We start from the raw sequence: 23,530 nt of genomic DNA, 5'->3' as shown, positions 1-23,530 counted from the left end.
CGGTGGGAATGCCTAAGTGGGATAAGTCCGAGAAAGAGATGGAGGATGCACATGTCACTCCAGAAACATTGAGCTGGCCCCCCAGGTGCAGGACTTGGTTCTATGCACATGGGGGGAGTTGGACCCGAAGACAGGCAAAGTTTCGAAGAAGGCATGTCTGGACGGAGCCGAAGATAAGCTACTTGTTGCAATAGAAGAGGCTCGATCGGGGGTGTTCGAGCCCAACAGAGAGAACGACGAGCTTACGCGTGCCCTGGGAAATCCTGAACACCCGGGAAGAACACGAGGCATGGGCGCTATTCCGTGGTATGAGGGGTTTTCGGACTGGAACGCCGACTACAGAACCCGTGCGAGAAAGAAGATTGCGAAGGAGAAGAAGAGGAAGATGGAGGAGGAGAAGAGGAAGCTAGACTATGAACGCCTTCAAGGCCTAGAATCAGCGCACGCGGACTTGGCAGTCAAATTCCAGCGGCAGCAGGAGCAGATCGACTCACTTAGCCAGCAAAGGGGGTCTCAGCAGCTAGCGGATGATCCACCATTGGATAGCACCGTCCCATCCATGCCGAGAAGCAGCGTGGGTTCTGCCCCGGGCGACGCATTGCTGGATAGCTACCCAGTGGATGACATCATGGAGAACACTAACTGCGAGCTACACTTTAAAATGAAGAACATATCCATGAAGGTGGCGGACGCCCTTGCTTTTACAAATCCCCCCGAGGCAACCTTCCATTGCAACCCGATTCCAGCGGGCTATGCTCGTGTCTTGGTTGATGAGGTGGTGGACCAATATTCGGGGCTAGAGCTTGACATTCCTGGAGGTGACGATGAGCACACACTGGGAGAGGCCAACCATCGTATCATCCTATGGAGAAAGGATTGCATCATCTTTCGAAGGCCACCGACACCGCGTCATCCGACTCCTCGTCGAAGTCCGCCACCGAGTCAGCAGACTCCCGCTCCTGCAAGTCCACCAACGCGTCAGGCCACTCTTCCTCCAAGTCCGGCACAGCTTCAGGCCACTCCTCCTCCTCCAAGTCCGGCAAAGCGTCAGGCCACTCCTCCTCCAAGTCCGGCACAGCTTCAGGCCACTCCTCCTCCAAGTCCGGCACAGCTTCAGGCCACTCCTCCTCCTCCAACTCAGCCACGTCAGCCGTCTTCGCCGCCTCAGCAATCACGGAAGAGAGCCGCCTCAGCTATGGTGCGTAGCGGTACAAGTCGAGGTAGTACTGGAGGTACAGGCGGAGGCAAGCGATTTCAATATGGTCCAAGCCTCGCGCCTCTTCCGCAGAGGACTTACGACAAGTCCAAGGAGGAAAACGTAGCCATATCGAAGGCCGAGGTGGAATCCCATTTTGCACCGAAACCGCCACCATCGCCAAGGGAGAAAGTGCCTGTGGAAAAGATTGACCACTTCATTCGTATGGCTAGAGCACCAACTCCCAAGCCTGTTGACACAGACTATGAGCACCACATCAAGAAGTTAAATCGAGCACGTCTACAGAAAGAGGCGAGCTCGAGCTCGAGCAAATCAGCTGGCAAAAGGAGCGGTAAAACCGTTCCCCAGCTGGGAGAACAGGCGGCGCAATCAATCCCCCCGCTTGTTGTGCCAACAACACATGAGAGTAGGCGCTCCCAATATTATTGTGGGCAAACCATTAACGTTCCCGGGGTGGGCGATGTGGTAATAACCGAGGAGCATATTGCACAGGCTGAAACGATCGGGATCACCGTTGGACAACTCCTCGATATCGAGCCATGTCTCCGACTAGAGAGGAGGAAATAAAATGGAAATATGTCCGGGGCCAACCTTTGGTCGAGCCAGACGAGGTCAATAAGCTCCCAACGAGAATGTATGAATTGCATCAATGGTACATGGACATTACCAAGATTTCCAATCGAGAGTCCCTCATGGTGAATGTCAAGAAGGATCATTACTACCATGAGAAAGCTGTGACTGTTGAGTATTCAAAACTATTTCAGCTATACAATCAAGACGCACTCGACAAATATATCGTCAGTTGCTATTGTCTGTAAGTGATTTCTTTCTGTAATTTAAGTCTCAAGCTAGCTGTAGCTGTAGTGATCATTTTGATCAATCATTACCTGTAATTATCCTCACTATATTCTTTTCTGTGGTATTATGCAGGATGAAGATTTATGAAATGAAAAAAGGTGGACGCTATGGTATTGGGTTCGTTGACCCAAATACCATTAATGAATACACATGGAAAATAAATTCATATTACGAAAAAAGTGTAGAGGAAAGCACGCTAGAGTTCTTCAAGCGCCTCAAATACAATGAAGATATACTACTTCCTTACAACTTTGAGTGAGTCACACTGTCTTGTACTACAAATTCTGTTTTTGCCTACTAGCTAGCTACATGTTTTTGCTTACATATGTTCGCTTAATTAAGACATGCAAACATGTGTGCATGCAGATTTTATTGGATCTTGTTAATCATTAAAGTTGATGAAGGAACATTTGAAGTACTAGACTCACTACTTAAGAAAGCAAGTGACTACACCATCGTGAAGGGGATAGTCAACAGGTAATTTCAATCATTATTAACTATATCTCGGCCTATTTAATTAGTTCGTCATTTTCTGATCACAACTATTTAATAACCCATTTATTCATTTTCTTTGTCGGCGGGCAGGGCTTGGGCAAAGTTCATCAGGGCCACTCCAGGCCCATGGAAACAAAATCTGAAATGGTATCGACCCCAGGTAAGTAATTAAGTAGTACTAGCTAGCTGCCATCTTTTTAATTATTATGCTTGATTAATTATTATCTGATCAAATTCCATTCTCGTAAAGGCCCTGAAGCAGGCGCCGGGAAATAATCTGTGTGCATACTACGTTTGCGAGAACATTCGCATGATGGCGTCCGAAAGGAGCAAATCCCAAAGACAGGAGTGGGTACGTTTGTCAGAACACTATTCACAATTTTTACACCATTATCGATATCTAGTCACACAACTAATACACATGCATATTGATCTCCTTCTTAATAGTTTAAAGAGGTGCGGGAGAAGCTCCTAACAGAGGACCGCATAGAAGCAATTCAAGAGGAAATAGCGGGATTTTTGCTCGACCAGGTCATAGATCCCAAAGGAGAATACTATTACCCGCTACCACCCCCATGAACCACTTCCAATTGTTATCGTGCTCCGAAGGCACCAATTAGGCTAATGCCACTGGCTCCGAAGGCACTAATTAGGGGAAATTATATATATATATATATATATATATATATATATATATATATATATATATAGGAAATGGTTGTGTACTCCTGGGAGTACGTACTCCCGCTCCTCATATACCACATAGATGAATCTTTTATACCTTTTTATTATTTTTAATATACTTCATTAGTAATTATTAGATACCCCAAAATGAGTTTCATGAAAAAATTCATGTCAGTCTATGTATTTTTAAATATTTACGTATATACTGATGTGTTTGTACGTGAAAAGGTATATTACAAAAAGTACGTCACAGATGATATTTTTTCAACTAAACTCATATTGGGGTATCTTAGAATATTTAATGAAGTATATTGAGAATAATAGAGGTACAATTAATGCGTATATGAGGTATATTGAGGATGGGAGTACATACTCCCAAGAGTACAGAAGAGGAGTCATCTCTCTCTCTATATATATATGTATATATATATATATATGTATATATATGGTCGCGCTATTCGTCATCCTGGGTGAGGAATAGTTATTCTTCACCCCCCCTCTATTTTACTATCAATGCACCGTAATTTTACGTTCCGTAAGTTTTGTCTTATTTCCGATGCAAAAAGAGACCATAAGAAAATATATAATCGCCGTAAAAAATATTTTATGTTATGTAAAATTACAAACGTAAAAACATAGTCTAAAATACACATAAACTGCAGATTTTCTTGTCTTATGACCTATATTTTTATTTTGTTATGTCAAATTTTACGTAGTGAATCAATAGAAATGTAACTATTTGAATTTCAAACGTAATTTAATTATGAAACGATCGTAAGATTACATCGGGTGAAGAATAACTTATTCTGCACCCTGGGTGATGAATAATAACTATATATATATATATTATGATCGGTTCTACTAGAAATTCTATTTATATATATGCATAACATTTACAATATGTAGTATCGTAAAATACCAGCAAACGAAAAAGAATTAAATGGAAAACACAAAATTAAATGAAAAAGAAATCATAAACCCAAAACCCCCCATCCTTTTAATACCGGTTGATGACACCAACCGGTACTAAAGGGCTCCCTGCCCTCGAAGCTGGCTCGTGCCACGTGATTGCCCTTTAGCACCGGTTCGTGCTGAACCGGTACTAAAGGGGGGGGCCTTTAGTGCCTACACTTTAGCGCCGGTTACCAAACCGACACTAAAGGGCCTTACGAACCGGTGCTATTGCCCGGTTTTGCACTAGTGTCAGCCTTGTCTTCTTCTTTTTCCTTTTCCTTCGGCTATTTCTCTCGAAATTGTTGGATTAGGAGTCGACACTGCCGAGTGGTATGCTTCGGGTAAATGAAATTACCCTCTTCATATTTTTTTGGTGTGGATGTGGCATGGCAAATCCAGCACATCATTCCCATCTTGATCTTTTACTTTCTTGGGGTTCCACGGCCCCTTGGGCTTCCCCTTGAACTTTCCTTGAGTCACGGCTAAGGCTTCAGCAGGAGCAGCTGGCTCGGCTTTGCGCTTCTGTTTCCGACTGGAGTTTCCTCCTCCGGTCTCATGGACGACTGTTTTGTGCTTGCCACTCCGGAGTCGGTCTTCTTCTTCTCCGTTGGCGTACTTGATGGCAATTTCCATCATTCGAGTCAGAGTCATATCTCCTGTCCGACCGAATTTCATATTCAACTCCCGATACTTGACGCCTTCTTTAAAGGCACAAATTGCCTGATGATCAAACACATTCTCCACCGTGTGATGCAATGTGATCCATCTCTGGATATAATCCCTCAAAGACTCATTCGGTTTCTGAACGCAACACTGTAATTCGGTCAACCCTGCCAGTCGTTTGCAAGTACCTTCGAATGTTCTGACAAATACTCGGGCAAGATATTCCCAAGTATAAATACTCCTAGGTGCTAACTGATTCAGACATGCTCTAGTCGAGCCCTCCAACATCAGAGGAAGGTGTTTCATGTACACCTCATCATTACCGCCACCAATCTGGACAGCCACCCGGTAGTTTTCAAGCCAAGTATCAGGCTTGGACTCACCAGTGAACTTACTGACTCCAGTCGCCAACCTGAAGTTGGGGGGAATCATTACAGCCCTGATGGCTCTGCTGAAGCACTCCGGACCTGAGACACGCAGCCTGCTGCTGGTTGGTAGATCTCTGTCATGTCCCTCTCGGTGAGCTCTATTTCTGTCGACCAAGCCCTGAACGAGAATAGATCTCGCATCAAAGCCCGGTTCTCTGGGGTCGACTGGAATCCCTCGCCCCATACTATGAGGGCGCCTGTCATCATGTTGCCGAGGCACGTACAACCCACTCCTTGGGGGAGGCGTAGGCACTCGACGACGACCATTGCGATCGACTCCGTGGTCATACTGCTCATGGTTTCTGTACTGATCTCGTCGATCTCCACGTCCCTCACGCCTCGGGGGCGATTTCGGGCTGTGAGCCGACTGAACTGTGTCTGCAACCACGGATCTGCTATGGATCTTATTCCGCGACTGAGACACTGTGGTGTTCTGCTCTCCGGCCGCACGGAGCAAGGCTCGGATTTGCACCAGACCCCGACCAGCTTCTGACTGGGAGGGTTGGATCGACTCCGCTATCCGGGCTGCAACTGCGAGATTCTGGATCGGAGTTCGGTATACCTAAGTCGGAGGCGGAAAAAGTTGACGTCGACTGGACTCGGGAGCACGCTGTCGAGCACGCTCGTCGAGTGCGCGCTGGAGATTCTCCAGTCGAGTGCACTCAGCCAAGTTGGCTAGGCGCGCCTCCTCCAAGGCCTGGGCCTCAGGGGTTTCTCCAACGATAGGAGTGTGAAGTGCATCCATGTTCCGGCGGAGAAGTTCTTATCTCCGCTGCGAAGAGAGGGGTTCGGGGCGGTACTCTTCATGAATACGCGACGGATCGCCGCCTCCATCGCCTCCGTCTTCACGGGTGAAGCCAGGAGGACTGCGTGTCCATTGACCATCAAAATTTTCGCCGCTGGGTCGCTGCTATCGCACTCGGACGCAGTCTCTACGGAGCCAGTCGACAGATCGAACAGCCCGTAGAGGGTTTCGTTGGGCTCGATTGCCGCGACTTGAGGGGTGGCCAACTGGCGGGCCACCGCATGCTTCACCCACCGCTGAAGCCTCGATCGACCGGAACGTTTGCTCCGGCGGGCCACAGGGAGGGGAAAAGCTACAGGAGCCGACTGATACTGGGTCGACGGCTGCCGCAGGAGGACGCCGCGGACGCACGCGTGAAAGTGCGTTGCTCCGCGGGCGGGGAGCACGTTGACGTCGAGTGGAGCCTCCTGAAGCCAAGCGGAGTTGTCGATGACAAACACGAGCGCGCCGAGAGGATCTCGCGGCCCTCAGCCAAACCTCCGCCTGAAACCATGATGAAGGGGATCGGAAAAATTGCAACCTCTCCAACAAGTCGCTAAGACACCTCCCCCATGGTCGGCGCCAACTGTCGTGGTTCTAAGTCTGACAGTAGAATAGGGGGTAGGTATGTAGAGGCAAGATTTTAGCTATGAAGGAGTTGTACACGCTAGTTTACGAGTTCAGGCCCTTCTCGGAGGAAGTAACAGCCCTACGTCTCGGAGCCTGGAGGCGGTCGACTGGATTATATGCATGTGAGTTACAGGAAGTGCGAACCCTTGTCACTGCGGAGGGGGTGGCTTATATAGAGTTCGCCAGACCCCTCCGGCCCTCAGTTATAAAGGGTTTAAAGTACATAAAGGTAGAGGCGTTACTGGTAACGCCTGTAATAAAAGTACATAAATGACCATTAAATCTATGACTTAAATCTCGACCGTTGCAGAGTGAGTGGCTCTCAATCTTCTGGTAGTCGAGTGGTTGTTCGTATGGTCGAGTGCCTTTGAGACTGTCGAGTGAAACATAGCTCCATGGTCGAGTGGACGATGATTTTTCTTCGACTGCTTTTGGTTCTTTTAGAGAAGTTCTTGGGAAGGGTATCTTGATCAGATCTATGACCCTACCCTAGGTACATAGCTTCGTCACCACCCGCTTAGCTACGCGCTCAACTTTGACCACGGCAGCAATGACAATGGCGCGGAAGCAGAGGAGGCCGCCTTCCGGTACAGGAACTTCAACTCGTGCCTGCCTCCATCACTGATAACGCCATAACCGTAGCAGTGACCGTCCTTTAACTCTTGTAACCTTCATCTCTCTGATTCTCCCTCTCAATTGCCCCTGTAACTGTGAGCAAATTATGAGGTACTAGTAGTAGCATACATGTATGATTTGACCAATCATCGTCCCCGTGGTTCCCCATGTAGCCGAGACAGGACATGTACGCGAAGAGGAAAATTTGAAAATGATTCCTTTTTCTAGAGAATTAAAAAGGATATTCTTCTAGATGAAATTGAGCGAAGTTAACCTCTCGCCGCACCTTCTTCTTCTTCTTCTTCTTCTTCTTCTTCTTCTTCTTCTTCTTCTTCTTCTTCTTCTTCTTCTTCTTTTGATTTGAGATGCTCCCCGGGTCACACTCACGGGCGAACAAAGGGTGACTAGGGCTGTTACCATTGATGCCGTTGTCAGTCCTCCTCACCTTCGGTGGACATTGATTATGTTTCGTTTTTCGTGTCTGATTGTCCTCCCAAGCGTCGCCTTGAAGTTGGAATAATGTCCTTCTCGCCTAGAGCTCGCCGACAATGATTCTGGCACATGGAGGTTTGGTCCCGATGAGTTTGGTGGATCCGGCGGTTTCTACAGGTGCAATGAATTCTATGGCATTAGTTCTAGCGATACTAATGCTACTTCAGCTAGTTTATTTGGCGACGATCTAGAGGACAATGGTTTGTTTGGGTGACGACCACAACTCCATGTTCGACCGTCCTTCTTCGGGTGGAGGGGTTTGGATCTAGGAGAAGTGTTTGAATGCCGGCTTATGATGCTTGTCTGTAATGAAAGAGGCGCTAATGACTCCCTGCCCGTCACAAACAAGGTTTGCCAAGGCTCTGGCAGGGAGTAACGACTCACCATCCACTTGTTTTCCAGGTTCAAGATGATGGACTTCCTAGGAGATCTCTTGTAATTTTTTTTTTTGACATTTTGTTGACTGATGACTGATTGGCTCATGCTTTCCTTGTTCACACTTGTCGACGTGTAAAAAAAATGAGGACCCAATGGCCAAAGTCGCGAACGGACGCCGCTGGCGCCACGCCAGAGCCCACCACCACCACACCCGAGCCTGCCAATGAGCATTTCTTGTTTTCCTTCCTTCCTTCCCCGCGCGTCTCCAGGCTGCACCGCTGCAGCTGCAGCTCCCATGGAGCTCGCGGTGAGAGCCGCGGCAGCTTCCTGCTCCTCCTACCTGTCGCACCATCCCCCGCGCGCCCTCGTCGCCGGCCGCCTAGGCCGCAGCTCCGGCCTGCCGCTGCCGGCTCGCCGCGTGGCCGTAGCCGCGGCAGCTATCGCCCTCAACCCGGTACGTACACACGCCCAACGCTAGATGATTCTTATCTTAGGGAGAGAAGGGAACTGGTTGCCTTTACTGTTTACTAGGAAATGGAGAATGGACTGTCGCACACCACATGTTTGATGTTATGCCTATGCGGCTATGCTGCTGATATTTGGCCACGAGGTGCAAAGATTGAACCTGGCATGGCAGATTAGTTGACTGGCCTAAATGCTTATATACCCGCTGATGATCTATGCTGCCTTACATGTATGGGATGTCTGCTCTCTGCAATCGAGCCTGTACTATTTAACACCCAAGAGCTAATCACGCAAACAGGGTGCTCATGTGTTCTCCGGAAAAGAAGCAGCTTATTTAATAGCATAGTTACTGAATTGGTTGCGTTAAGCGTAGTGGAATGTTGTGTGTACCAGGTTTTGATGTAATGCTGAGGTGGGAACTCATTTACTATTTCTACTGTGTAAAACTGACGCTCGTCATGTGAAAAGTTTCAGGAGACCAAAACCGAGCAGAATGACACTTCAGAAACTGAGGTGTTCGCTTGCCCTGTTTGCTATGAACCGCTGATAAGGAAAGGGCCGCCAGGCATGAACCTGTACGTCTAAAGTCCATGAGTTAATTTCATCTCGCATGCATATCTGTTTGCCGGATTAGGATTTATGTTGTTTTGGCTTCTACGCGTGTCGCAGGCCAGCGATTTACAGGTCCGGATTCAAGTGTACAAAATGCAACAAGTCATTCACCAGTAAAGATGTCTTCTTGGATCTCACTGTCACCTCAGGAATGAAAGAATACAGTGAACTCAAGCCTGCTAGAACCGAGCTGTTCAGGAGCCCGCTCGTCTCCTTTCTTTACGAGAGAGGTTGGCGTCAGAACTTCAATCGGAGTGGCTTCCCTGGCCGCGACAAAGAGGTACATTTCTTGTCTGTCTCATTCTTCAGTTCCATGGCCTTAAGCTGTTACTGCTCAGTAAGAAATTATTTATGTTAAATCGTATATCTGTCAAAGCCAAGTATTTGGTGCTGCAACAAAATGCTGTCTCCAGTTTTCATGCCAAGAACATATTCATATTAATATGCATATAATTCTGGTCTGCTGTTGGCTTTATCAGTTCCAAATGGCTCAAGATTATTTCCAACCAGTCGCTGGTGGTATACTTGTTGATGTCAGCTGTGGCAGTGGCTTGTTTTCGAGGAAGTTTGCAAGCTCTGGGACATACTCAGCTGTGATTGCTTTGGACTTTTCTGAGAATATGCTCCGCCAATGCTATGACTACATCAAACAAGAAGAAACTCCTATGAACACGTGAGCTTTCCTTTGTGTTTACTTTTAGCTTTCCCTGTAGGACTTGAAAATATGTCTTGCAACATCCAACTCCAACAAACTTTCATTTAGACAACTTGGGCATCACTAAATTGCTTGTGGAAGCTAGTGGTTTGTTTTTCACTACCAAAAAACCTTATGATCTCTGTTCAAAACATTCCTTTTGTTTGAAGCACAGTACAGTAATCATGAACATTCATCAGCTGTATTCCCTGATGCTTTGAGCAAAAAGTTACTGTTTCTTCTTTTGGTTCTGCAGGAACCTCGCACTTGTAAGGGCTGATATTTCGAGGCTCCCTTTTGCTTCATGTTCAATTGATGCCATTCATGCTGGAGCCGCTATACACTGTTGGCCATCCCCATCAAATGCGGTATAGTACCTGTCTCATTTGCACTTTTTGATTAAATATTGTACATGGTTCATAACTTCATATTGTACATGGTTCATAACTGGTGTCTTTAAAATTACGATTTTATTTGTCCAATCCACTGAACAATTAGTCAATCCATAAAGTTTAACTCTTGGCATTACATGAGAAATACCGTTCCGTATTTCTGTGAATTAATGACTGCAAAATGAATTAGTAAAGTCAACCACAATAGTTTAGTGCTTACTTAGTATGCTTTGGACAGCTTTGTGCAGGCACAGGACATCGTGCAATGACCTGTGTACCTATCTTTTTGTCATATGAATTTATTCGTCACCATGACATCTCCTCCCGCTGCTGTTTGAAAACCAGATAGCTGAAATCAGCCGTGTGCTGAAGCCCGGCGGTGTATTCGTAGCGACAACCTTCTTATCCACCCCCACAAACAGCGGCCTGTTCTCTATCGATGCACTAAAGCCACTGAGACAGGTAAAAGAAGTCGTCGATCGTCTAGCGCTACTACTTATTTTCTGCGTGGCAGAGGTTACCTAACCTGATGCACCTTCTCTGCCATGTGCTGCAGATTGTTGGGCCAGTGAACAGCAGCTACAACTTCTTCATGGAAGGGGAGCTGGAAGACCTGTGCAGATCCTGTGGCCTGGTGAACTACAGCAGCAAGGTTCAGAGGTCATTCATCATGTTCTCCGGGCAAAAGCCGTAGCTGATCATAGCCAGACTTTCTTTGTATAGCCAGTCACGGTGTATATATAGCTGTTCTTTCTTTTTACGGGCATATATATAGCTGTTACAATTAAATCAGGTGGTGAGAATGTAACTCACACGCACATTAGGCAACTGAACCAAAATGCATGGTCTCTGACTCTGATGAACAACAGTAGCATTTCTTCAGGTTCAGGCATTGAGCAAAAGTTTTACACCTGAACAAATGTGTTGTTTCTGCACCATACATAAAACTTTAAAGTAACTGCTGAACTATAAACCTTTTATGGTATCCGTTTCTAATTAAGCTTGATAACGACCTGAACGTCTATTAAAATCTTCAAGGGTACAGACTGAATTCCTTTCTAGAGAAGATCAAGAGGGACGTATCCTGGCTCCATTTTTTACAAGATGGATGAAACCCAAGAGAGTATCGGTGCAAACAATCAGACTGGCTGAGTGAGTGATAGGATATCGTCATCAACCAAAATTATTCCCAGGATCCAGAACAAACCACACCATACAGCAGCAAGAAAGAAACTATCCTAGCTACTAAGCCTGCTGGCTGGCCTCGAGGTACAAGCAGCCATTCCGGCACCTCACGATTGTTCAAGGTACAAGCAGAGTGGTGAATAAACCTGCTGCTTGGAGGCAGCGGCACCAAGCTTCTTCAGGTCGAGGCGTGTCACAGGTGCTCGATTCGAGCTATCAATTGCATTATTCCTCGAGCGGAGCGAGTGAGACTGCTTGAAGCAATGTGTGTAACTGGTGCAGATCCATTCACCATTCATATCATATGACCATAAGCTTCCAGCAAAATGTGTCATTGTGTTAAATGAAAGGTCAAGCTAATTACAGCACTGTAGCAAAACTGGCAAGCCAACAGGTCGGAGGAGCGAGCGCTATTCCCATTCACAGGGCGGTTAGGCAGCAGATAGAAGCTGCTCCATCCAGATGATTCAATCTACTCTCTACTCTCGACACACTTAATATGACAGCCTATGCTTCGCAGTTCTTGAAAAACAACAGAACTATTGTTGCTGGACCATTGCTACAGCAGAAGTACCATATGGCGTTTCTTCTAGCATTCGCGACTGGAGCTTCATTTTCGAGGGTAATCAGCTGCAAGCCTCTCGTTCTTTTCAATGCAATCCCTATCTAGACGAGGCGAGTTCCTTCTTTTCACATTTCCCTGGGATTCAATAAATGTAAGAGACGAAAAATCAGTGACGCTCCATGATGAGTTAGATAAAGTTATGATATAAAATCTTTTTTTAGATGTGGGCCCAACCGTGAAGGCTTTCACTAGGTTTCTCCACTTATCCTGAAAGATTAAACACATAAAAATTAACATCTTTTACAATAAAATATATGTAGATAAATAAAAGATGAACAGAGAAAAAGTGTGAAATACAACAAAACAATGAGTAGAGAGAGCATGTAATGCATGTTCTTTAGTGCAATTAATCACCAATTAACTATACCTTAAGATCGTAGTTGCAGACGACCGGAGCAGAGCCGGCCGGCGGCCTCTGCTTGGAGACACTTCCTCGACCTCTGCTCTCCTGATGCTAACTACGGTGTGAGAGAGTGGCCTTTATATAGTTCTTTATATAGTTCTTTTTAGCTTAAATGTATGTCCATCGTCTATTTATGCTTCGATTTGCTATCCCAAGGAACCTAACCCATGTGATGTGAAGCAGCGCAAGACTAGCTTAGTCATGCCCACTGATTTGCAGCGAAAATTGCCGGCCATGTTCTAGAATTCGTTTCAACCTTCGGCCGGGGGTAGCTGCAGGTTTTACTGCAAGAGTGCAGAAATGTTTTTACAAAGCATAACATTTTTCAGGCTTTGGCAGAAGTAAAAAGACGGGTGCAGATATGGGCCACATGACACGACCACAGAGGAATTCTTTGTAGTCGGGCATGCTATGTTGTCAACGGCGAATATATATTCCATTTTCTAAATTTGGAAGAATATGATTCGAGGTTACAAAGTGCATTACTACACATTATAGTCGAATCATCAAACTCATCTAAACCTTCTTTTTTTTTACGATAGAGTGTTTCTCACCAAAAGATTGGGATACCCATAGTGCTATCACACACCCTTCCGCGAGGTTTGGTGGGTGGGTGGGGTGTAGTTCTAGGTGAAAGCTTGAGTTTATTCAAGGGGGTGGGGGTTGGGGAAGGAGGTTGATGCTGGCAAAGATGGTGCCCAAGTGGGTCATTTCTCTCCTTGGAACCTTACATGCGTTTTCGAATTACTCGCTCACTTCTCACTCAGGATCGTGGGCATGCTTAGTGGTGGAGGTCAGCTTTTGGGTCGACGTCGGTGTTGGAGCTTCTCAGCGAGCTGCATTGTTGGGTTGACAGTGTTGCCCCTTTTCCCTTTCTCATTGGAGGGATTTTTCACGTTAACATCTTTGTGTTCTCCGTGTTAATTTAATTTTCTTCGTTTTCTTGCCTATCGTATCTCTAACACTCTACACTACTATGATGCACACAACCTTTTTATTATTATTATAGTTGACGTAAGGCAGCAAGTCCATAGACATCATCAAATAGAGTACAGAACATGGACACCTATGACTAAATCGACTTCTTCCACGGCAACAAATAGAGTACTAATATCTCGCTGCGTCTGGCCGGAGATGGTTTGGACAAGGATTCTCATCTTGGTTGCCGAGACCAACCAATAGAGACCAGCACAACAAAAAGGAGACAACATCTTCAACAAGGTAACGCATTTGGCAAGGAAACAAGGCCTTCAACAACAATAAGTACATCGCTGTTGAGCTTGACTAGTAAAGGTAAGGCCAAGGGTTTTCACCCCAGACATGAAGCGGTGCTCCAGTTACCATCTTGATGATGGATCTTCCGGTAGTTGCACCAGTTAGTACTCCACACCATACCAAAAAAGCACTAACGTATTGGTGGGATGTCTTCCCGCCTTCGAACATCACCACAACCACCGGGAGGTCATCCATGTCGTGGTGGTGATGCGGCCGCTGCCATTCTGCAAGCGTACCACCGCCGTCCTGTCTTGCCATCAATGGATCTTAACACTGTTGAGGCCGACATGACTCCCATCCATTCCATTGCATGTGCCTTCTCGCCTGTCAACTCGTGCGTGCGCCGCCCGCACGGCCACCACCGTCGCGCGTGATAGGATAGCTGGACGCCGGCGCGGTAAGCGTCATACGCGAGCACACATCAGGAGTCCCAGCCGAGCTACTATGTTCCAGAGAAACTAAATGTTCTTTCTAGCCTTATTACCTGCATGAATAAATGATACTCCCTCCATCTTAAAATAGGTGTCTCAATTTTGTACTAATGTTGTGACACTTATTTTGAGACGGAGGGAGTATGATGTGATGTGAGCTCGAGGTTGCAAGCTCCACGAAGTTTCCTCCTCCCCAAATATGAACCGGCAATGCATGGCACAGTCCACTGTTCATTTCTAGCTACGCGCCATTCATGCGGGCACAGGTCACAGCCATGGCCGATCGGGTGGTATGACTGGCCTCCACTCTGCACCACCGATCGGGTGTAGTGATGATGGACCGTCCTTTTCACTAGTTTGTGCAAACGAGTAGCACAGGCTCATGGTTGTGCCTTCGGCTTAAAATGGTTACTGGGATGCTTCACAGGCACAACAATGCATTATAGTCGACTTTTGCCCGAAAAAGGGCACTTATCATTTGGGAATGAATATCCATCAATTTATGCTTCTATTTGCTATCCCAAGGTCTCTGAGCTAGCCTAACCCATGTGACTTGAACCAGGCGCAGGACTAGCTAGCCAGGACCATTGATTTGCAGCCAAAAATGGGCGGCAATCTTCCAGAATTTGTTTCAACTTTCGGCCGGGGGTGTTGAGATAGAGCATTCATTGCAACCTAGTGTAGAATAGAAAGCCTTGAGCCTCCCTCCATTGAACGCAAGAGCGCATAAATGTTGTTACCCAACATAACATTTCCAAGCTTCTGTCACCAAGTAGAAAGACGGGGTGCGGATATGGGTCACATGATATGATCACGAATAATATTCGTAGTGGTCGTCATCATGTTTCAAACGGTGAATATACATGTCATTTTCCAAATTTGAAAGAATAAAGTTTGAGGTTACAGAGTGCATTATTAGTTATTACACATGGTAGTCGGATCGCTAAAGTCATCGACACCTAAATCAACAGAGTATTCCTCATCGAAAGATCCGGGCAACCATAGTGCTATCACGGACCCTTACACAAGATTTGGTGTCTGGGTGTGTGTAGTTCTAGGTCTTTGACGGGGGGTGGGAGTTGGGGAAGGAGGTCCATGCTGGTGGCGATGTCGGCAAATGGGGTCATTTCCGTCCTTGGAGTCTTACCGTGCATTTCAAAATTAATTGCTCACTTCTCACTCCGGATGGCGGACATGTTTAGCGATGGAGGTCAGCTTCATCAGTGTTGAAAGATGTTGGTGCTTCTTAGCAAGCTACATCGTTGGGTTGCGGGTCTTGCCCTTCTGTTCAACTACACTCTTAGCACAATTTAGCTAGATAATTCATCCTGTCCATTGGGCATCTATGTTTTTGGGCCTAATTTCTTTAAAAAATGGGGCATGTCATCTATATAAATGCACCAAAGCTCCCTATCGTCTTGGTGTGGGTTTCGTAAGATGGTTTTTCCTCTTCTTCTTTTTGATAAAGGCTATTTTCATTCAGTCGTTATATCGAGCTGATGCAACTGCATTGAGAAAATGCACAGCCTCTGGATAACAAGATGGACACATCCAAAATAACAAAACAAGCGACGCTGGCACACCGATTTTTCTTTTCATGTAATTTGGAAAAGCCAGTGATTCCACAAGGTTAAGGAAACTTCACTCATTTGACCCTCCCAAACATGTGTATTTTCACTTTCGCCCCTCTTGATTCCTCCACTAGCTCCCCACTGGTTTGAATAAAATTTACATGTAAGATCATGATCACAACTATTGTACATTGGAGATGATGAGTACTATGGGATTATAAGTTGTAAGTCTTTTTGTAAATTACTCTTGTCCACTATTATCTGCCTTTTTCCTTTCCTATAAACTTTTTGAATTGCTACCTCAAACTAGAGCCATGAACCACAACATTTGCATGGATGAGCCAATTCGCAAGAGCCAGCCTTTTAATTGGGAACCTTTTACCAAACAACCACATTGATTGGATAATGTTGTTATTAGTTATATCCAGCCAAATGATAGTTAGATAAAAACATGCACAGTGTGAAATAATCGTGAAAGTGCATACAAATGACCAGAGCTTGGGTGACGCAGGCACCGGCGGAGCTATGTTGGGGCCGGGGGGGCATCCCCCCCGCTTTGGTCAAAAGTCTGAAGGAAAATTTATTTTAAGGGCTTAGATGAAGGAAAAACTAGCCTTTTGCCCCCCAGATCTTTGTCATTTATGTCCCCCCACCCCAATGGTTTCTGTCTAGCTTCGCCACTGGATCCAGGTACATGCCAGCAGAAAGGAAAGCCTGTGTGTAGGTCAGGCGTGACGATGGACCAGTCCAACGTGTCCATTTCACTAGGCCTCTTCGATTCACGAGAATTCAAAAACACAAAAAATAAGAAAACATAGGAACAAGATAGGATTGCATGTGCAAAATAGAGGATGGTGAAAACACATGAATTTGCATAATTGTGTGTTTGATTTGCAAGAATAGAAAAAAATACCGGAATCCAAAAAGGCATAGCCTAATTAAGGTTAAAACATATGCAAATTTCATATTAAGTTAATACACTATGTTAGTTATGGCATTTGCCTTGGTCTTTTGCATATTATGAATGTAAAAGAGAGGTTAGAGTGGATCATAAAATTCCTTTGTTTTTCGTAAAACCAAAGAAAAATCTCTATGTTTTCCCTACAGTACATTCTTTTGAATCAAATATATAAACAGTGTAACCATTGTAAAATGTGAAAATGTTATCCACTCAATACAGGAACACCGATTTCAGTTAGTTCGTAAAATTAATTTTCTCTAATTTTGAACCAACTTCACATATTTTGATTGATTTCAAAAATTCTATTTCAGTTATTTTTCACAAATATCAGATTCACACACTTAAGTTACCAGCTTCGCAAATAAACAGTTTTACAAAAAAGGTGAGTGAAATAAGTGGATTGAAACGTCAAAATTTAAATGTGTTTGAAATGTATCATCAAAGATTTCAAATATATAAAAAAATCAAAAATGAAATTACATTCTAAAAGATATGAAGTATTGAAACTGACAAAGAGAAAATAAAAATATGGGTGTTTGGATAGATGGAATATAAAAAATGCAGTTTCTATAAATTAGAAAAACCGTCCAACCGAATAAAATCTTGTTTGGCTGTTCTAACTAATCCATGGATATAGAAAACGTGGTTCACGGAAACCCTGAATTTTGAGGTTATGAAAAAACAAGAATTAGTGGTGGGGGGAAGGGGATGGACGAGGACGAGGCGGCGCGGTGCACGTTCGACGAGCTGATGGACGCCTCCGCGGAGCTCGTGCGGCGCGGCGACCTCGACGCGTACACGGACGACCGCGAGGCCTTCGAGCGCGGCGCCTGGGACTACGAGCACGCGCGTCGCCGTCGCCGCCTGGCGCGTGAGGCTCCAGAAGACGACGAAGCTGATCAACAGACCGCCGCCGCGAGCGTCGGAGCCGACACCGTCGGCACCGGCTCGAAGATCGCGGCGGAATCGTCCAGTGGACAGGCAGCTAATCCTGACCCGCCTGCAGCGCAGCCTGATGCTTCGGGTGCGACGACAGAGGAGGAAGCCGGCGGCGTCGTCGCGGCCTGTGATTACGTGTACGATCCGTCGTCGGGCTACTAAGGCAGCACGGGGCACTACTACGACGCAGCGTCCGGGTGCTACTGCTGCGCGTCCACGGGCACATGGTTCTCCTACCATGTCGACGGCGAGGCGAGCAGTACTCCGGCCGGCACGCACGTCGGAATGTAGGGGCGCACTGCTGCAAATGTTTGGCTGATCGTGTAGTCATTTTGACGTCTACTGAGTTGATGTGATTGTGTATCAAGAGGACTTTAGCTGCCGATTAAATCGTCGCTTATTTTGTTTCTCAAAGGAAACATAATTTTGCATGTTATTGCTAAGCATGTTTCATTTTATTCCAATCTTGTTCAAGAAACGTTTCACAATTCATAAAGTTCAAGTGCATTTATCTTTACATATGTTTCATTTTATTTGGTCTTGTTTCAGTAACGTCTCAATTGCATTTGAACAAACTTTTCATAAAAAATCAAATACGTTCATTTTCAGGCCTTTTCATTTTTTAGTCTTGTTTCAATGAATTTCAGAGACAATCAAGAGATTTTAACATAATTTTCATGATATAAATATCAGTCATGATTTAATGTCACTAGTAGAAATAGGGGCTTCCGTTCGGGCCTGGCCAACCCATTAGTCCCGGTTCTTCCACGAACCGGGACCAATGGATGCATTCGTCCCGGTTCGTGAGCCCAGGGGGCCGGCCGGGGCCCCGTGGGCATTGGTCCCGGTTCGTGTGGACCCATTTGTCCCGGTTTCAGGCACGAACCGGGACCAATGGTCCTCGCTCCTGGCCCACAACCATTGGTCCTGATTCGTGGCTTGAACCGGGATAGAAGGCTGGGCTTTAGTCTCGGTTCCAGCCATGAACCGGGACAAATGAGTTGCCTATATATACCCCGTCGCTGCAGCAGGGCACTCCACAATGCTCTGTTTTTTCTGCCCGGCAAGGAGAGGGCATTTCGGTGCTCTAGGTCATCTCCTATGCACACGAGGTGTTCGATGAAATGCCCAAGCCACGCTAGTTAAGCTTTCTCCTCTCGAAGCTCGACCTCGAAGCTCCATTTTCCCCGAGATTTGTGTAGGTTTAGCGGTCCGTCACGTCCCGTCCCCGTCTTCACCGCCTCGATCGCCCGCGCCGATCTCGTCGCGTGCACCACTGTGGTGAGCCTCTTATCTTCTTCTGAAAGAAAAAATTATTACTTTAGATAGATACTTGTCTAATTTTCTTACTTTTATTATTGCTTGTGCTTATATAGTGCAATGGTTTTGGTATCCGCCCCCATCGGACCTAGTCCTGGCTATGATTCGGATGTGGTATATATATTATCTTTTATAACTATTTGGTTCATTTATTGTTTATGACAATTATTGCCCATCAAGTTGACATAGATTTTATTTATGTAGGAAGTAGTTGAATCGGAAATTCCAACCGACCCTATTGTCAAGAGGTTAAATTTAGTTGAAGAAGAAAACAATTACTTGAAGGAAAAAATAAAAAAAAATTGAGGAGGAGAAGATGATATTGGAGTTGCATGTTGCGGATGTCGTCGATGATCACAAGATCAAGATGGATGCAATGCGGTTGAAGATGAGAAAGATTAGAAAATATGCCATTCATACCGAGGCTTGGTATCATTATGCAGTTGGATCGATTTTTACCTTGGTTGTTATTATGATCGCATTTATTGTTGCATTGAAAGGTTTCACATAGTTTCAATGTATGGTTTAACTAGATGCTCTAGAGAGCTATATGTTGTTCAATGAGAACTATGTATGTACTTTGATTTTAATATGATGATGAACTTCTATTAATTTGGTCACTTATCTATCCACGAGAGCTATATGTACTAAATTGATGATGTAGCTTTGAATGGTGCATTTTATACACGAAGTGCATCCAGTTTTTGCCTTAAGCCTCACTACTTTCTTGCACATGCTATGTGGGTGAAATGATGATACCATGCCAACTTTCAACCTTTTCAGAGTTCATTTGTAGTGCTTTTCAATTTCAGGGTCTTATAGCTCAAAATAATCAGTAAATGCATGAAAAATAACAAATGAAGTCAGAAAGGGTTGAAATTTGATGATGTGGCTTTGAATGGTGCATTTTGAAAACAGAAAAAGTATGGAGTTCAAATAAGTTCAAAAAATGAAATCCCTTTGTAACAGACGAGTTTCTGTATGAAACCCTCATACTTCGAAAGAGATTGTGCATTTTGTACACGAAGTGCATCCAGTTTTTGTCGTAAGCCTCTCTACTTTCTTGTACATGCTATGTTGGTGAAATGATGATACCATGCCAACTTTCAACCTTTTTAGAGTTCATTTGTAGTGCTTTTCAATTTCAGGGTCTTATAGCTCAAAATAATCAGTAAATGCATGAAAAATAAGAAATGAAGTCAGAAAGGGCTGAAAATTGATGATGTGGCTTTGAATGGTGCATTTTGAACACAGAAAAAGTATGGAGTTCAAATAAGTTCAAAAAAATGAAATCCCTTTGTAACAGACGAGTTTCCGTATGAAACCCTGATACTTCGAAAGACATTGTCCGTTTTGTACACGAAGTGCATCCAGTTGTTGCCGTAAGCCTCTCTACTTTCTTACACATGCTATGTGGGTGAAATGATGATACCATGCCAACTTTCAACCTTTTCAGAGTTCATTTGTAGTGCTTTTCAATTTCAGGGTCTTATAGCTCAAAATAATCAGTAAATGCATGAAAAATAACAAATGAAGTCAGAAAGGGTTGAAAATTGATGATGTGGCTTTTAATGGTGCATTTTGTACACACAAAAATTATGGAGTTCAAATAAGTTCAAAAAATAAAATCCCTTTGTAACAGACGAGTTTCCGTATGAAACCCTGATACTTTGAAAGAGATTGTGCATTTTGTACACGAAGTGCATCCAGTTTTGGCCATAAGCCTTTTCAATTTCAGGGTCTTATAGCTCAAAATAATCAGTAAATGCATGAAAAATAACAAATGAAGTCAGAAAGGGTTGAAAATTGATGATGTGGCTTTTAATGGTGCATTTTGTACACAGAAAAAGTATGGAGTTCAAATAAGTTCAAAAAAATGAAATCCCTTTGTAACAAATGAGTTTCCGTATGAAACCCTGATACTTCGAAAGAGATTGTGCATTTTGTAGACGAAGTGCATCCAGCTTTTGCTGTAAGCCTCTCTACTTTCTTGCACATGCTATGTGGGTGAAATGATGATACCATGCCAACTTTCAACCTTTTCAGAGTTCATTTGCAATGCTTTTCAATTTCAGGGTCTTATAGCTAAAAATAACCAGTAAATGCATGAAAAATAACAAATGAAGTCAGAAAGGGTTGAAATTTGATGATGTGGATTTGAGTGCATTTCGAACACAGAAAAACTATGGAGTTCAAATAAGTTCAAAAAAATTAAATCCCTTTGTAATAAACGAGTTTCCGTATGAAACCCTGATACTTCGAAAGAGATTGTGCATTTTGTAGACGAAGTGCATCCAGTTTTTGCCGTAAACCTCTCTACTTTCTTGCACATGCTATGTGGGTGAAATGATAATACCATGCCAACTTTCAACCTTTTCAGAGTTCATTTGTAGTGCTTTTCAATTTCAGGGTCTTATAGCTCAAAATAATCAGTAAATGCATGAAAAATAATAAATGAAGTCTGAAAAGGGTTGAAAATTGATGATGTGGCTTTGAATGGTGCATTTTGAACAGAGAAAAAGTATGGAGTTCAAATAAGTTAAAAAAAAGAAATCCATTTGTACCAGACGAGTTTCCGTATGAAACCCTGATACTTCGAAAAAGATTGTGCATTTTGTACACGAAGTGCATCCAGTTTTGGCCGTAAGCCTCTCTACTTTCTTGCACATGCTATGTGAGTGAAATGATGATACCATGCCAACTTTCAACCTTTTCAGAGTTCATTTGTAGTGCTTTTCAATTTCAGGGTCTTATAGCTAAAAATCACGAGTAAATGCATGAAAAATAACAAATGAAGTCAGAAAGGGTTGAAAATTGATGATGTGGATTTGAATGGTGCATTTTGTACACACAAAAAGTATGGATTTCAAATAACTTCAAAAAAAATGAAATCCCTTTGTAACAAACGAGTTTCCGTATGAAACCCTGATACTTCGAAAGAGATTGTGCATTTTGTAGACGAAGTGCATCCAGTTTTTGCCGTAAGCCTCTCTACTTTCTTGCACATGCTATGTGGGTGAAATGATGATACCATGCCAACTTTCAACCTTTTCAGAGTTCATTTGTAGTGCTTTTCAATTTCAGGGTCTTATAGCTAAAAATAATCATTAAATGCATGAAAAATAAGAAATGAAGTCAGAAAGGGCTGAAAATTGATGATGTGGCTTTGAATGGTGCATTTTAAACACAGAAAAAGTATGGAGTTCAAATAAGTTCAAAAAATGAAATCCCTTTGTAACAGACAAGTTTCCGTATGAAACCCTGATACTTCGAAAGACATTATCCGTTTTGTACACGAAGTGCATCCAGTTTTTGCCGTAAGCGTCTCTACTTTCTTGCACATGCTATGTGGGTGAAATGATGGTACCATGCCAACTTTTAACCTTTTCAGAGTTTATTTGTAGTGCTTTTCAATTTCAAGGTCTTATAGCTCAAAATAATCAGTAAATGCATGAAAAATAACAAATGAAGTCAGAAAGGGTTGAAATTTGATGATGCGGATTTGAATGGTGCATTTTGATAACGGAAAAAGTATGGAGTTCAAATAAGTTCAAAAAAATGAAATCCCTTTGTAACAAACGAGTTTCTGTATGAAACCCTGATACTTCGAAAGAGATTGTGCATTTTGTACATGAAGTGCATCCAGTTTTTGCCGTAAGCCTCTCTACTTTCTTGTACATGCTATGTGGGTGAAATGATGATACCATGCCAACTTTCAACCTTTTCAGAGTTCATTTGCAATGCGTTTCAATTTTAGGGTGTTATAGCTCAAAATAATCAGTAAATGCATGAAAAATAACAAATGAAGTCAGAAAGGGTTAAAAATTGATGATGTGGCTTTGAATGGTGCATTTTCAACACAGAAAAAGTATGGAGTTCTATTAAGTTCAAAAAATGAAATCCCTTTGTAACAGATGAGTTTCCGTATGAAACCCTGATACTTCAAAAGAGATTGTGCATTTTATACACGAAGTGCATCCAGTTTTGGCCGTAAGCCTCTCTACTTTCTTGCACATGCTATGTGAGTGAAATGATGATACCATGCCAACTTTCAACCTTTTCAGAGTTCATTTGTAGTGCTTTTCAATTTCAGGGTCTTATAGCTCAAAATAATCAGTAAATGCATGAAAAATAACAAATGAAGTCTGAAAGGGTTGAAAATTGATGATGTGGCTTTGAATGGTGCATTTTGAACACAGAAAAAGTATGGAGTTCAAATAAGTTCGAAAAAATGAAATCCCTGTGTAACAGACGAGTTTCCGTATGAAACCCTGATACTTCGAAAGAGATTGTGCATTTTGTACACGAAGTGCATCCAATATTTGCCGTAAGCCTCTCTACTTTCTTGGACATGCTATGTGGGTGAAATGATGATACCATGCCAACTTTCAACCTTTTGAGAGTTCATTTGTAGTGCTTTTCAATTTCAGGGTCTTATAGCTCAAAATAATCAGTAAATG

General features: G+C 43.9%; 1 protein-coding gene and 1 long non-coding RNA gene across 3 annotated transcripts; one reads left to right on the top strand and one right to left on the bottom strand.

Annotated features, from left to right (window-relative positions):
• The first annotated feature begins 8,376 nt into the window (after positions 1–8,376).
• LOC125523754 (putative methyltransferase At2g41040, chloroplastic) lies at positions 8,377–11,199 on the top strand. 2 transcript variants are annotated; one of them, XM_048688817.2, is made up of 7 exons: positions 8,377–8,651; positions 9,137–9,237; positions 9,332–9,554; positions 9,754–9,947; positions 10,225–10,336; positions 10,706–10,822; positions 10,917–11,199. In XM_048688817.2, the coding sequence occupies exons 1-7, from the start codon at positions 8,421–8,423 to the stop codon at positions 11,052–11,054; spliced, it is 1,116 nt and encodes a 371-aa protein (XP_048544774.1). In that variant the 5' UTR covers positions 8,377–8,420; the 3' UTR covers positions 11,055–11,199. The 2 variants fall into 2 exon arrangements, with proteins under 2 accessions (XP_048544774.1, XP_048544773.1); XM_048688816.2 differs by having other exon boundaries at positions 9,131–9,237.
• A 662-nt stretch (positions 11,200–11,861) lies between these two features.
• Positions 11,862–12,382, bottom strand: LOC147961885 (uncharacterized). Its single transcript, XR_015612331.1, has 2 exons — positions 12,345–12,382; positions 11,862–12,245 (listed from the first exon to the last, which is right to left on the bottom strand). It is a non-coding gene; the product is annotated as an uncharacterized LOC147961885 (long non-coding RNA).
• Positions 12,383–23,530: the final 11,148 nt, after the last annotated feature.

Source organism: Triticum urartu, chromosome 7A (assembly GCF_056163025.1).
Source record: "Triticum urartu cultivar PI428250 chromosome 7A, HENAU_Tu73, whole genome shotgun sequence".
NCBI lineage: Eukaryota > Viridiplantae > Streptophyta > Magnoliopsida > Poales > Poaceae > Triticum > Triticum urartu.
Note: the sequence above shows the minus strand (reverse complement) of the source record. Positions and strands in the feature narration are given on the sequence as shown.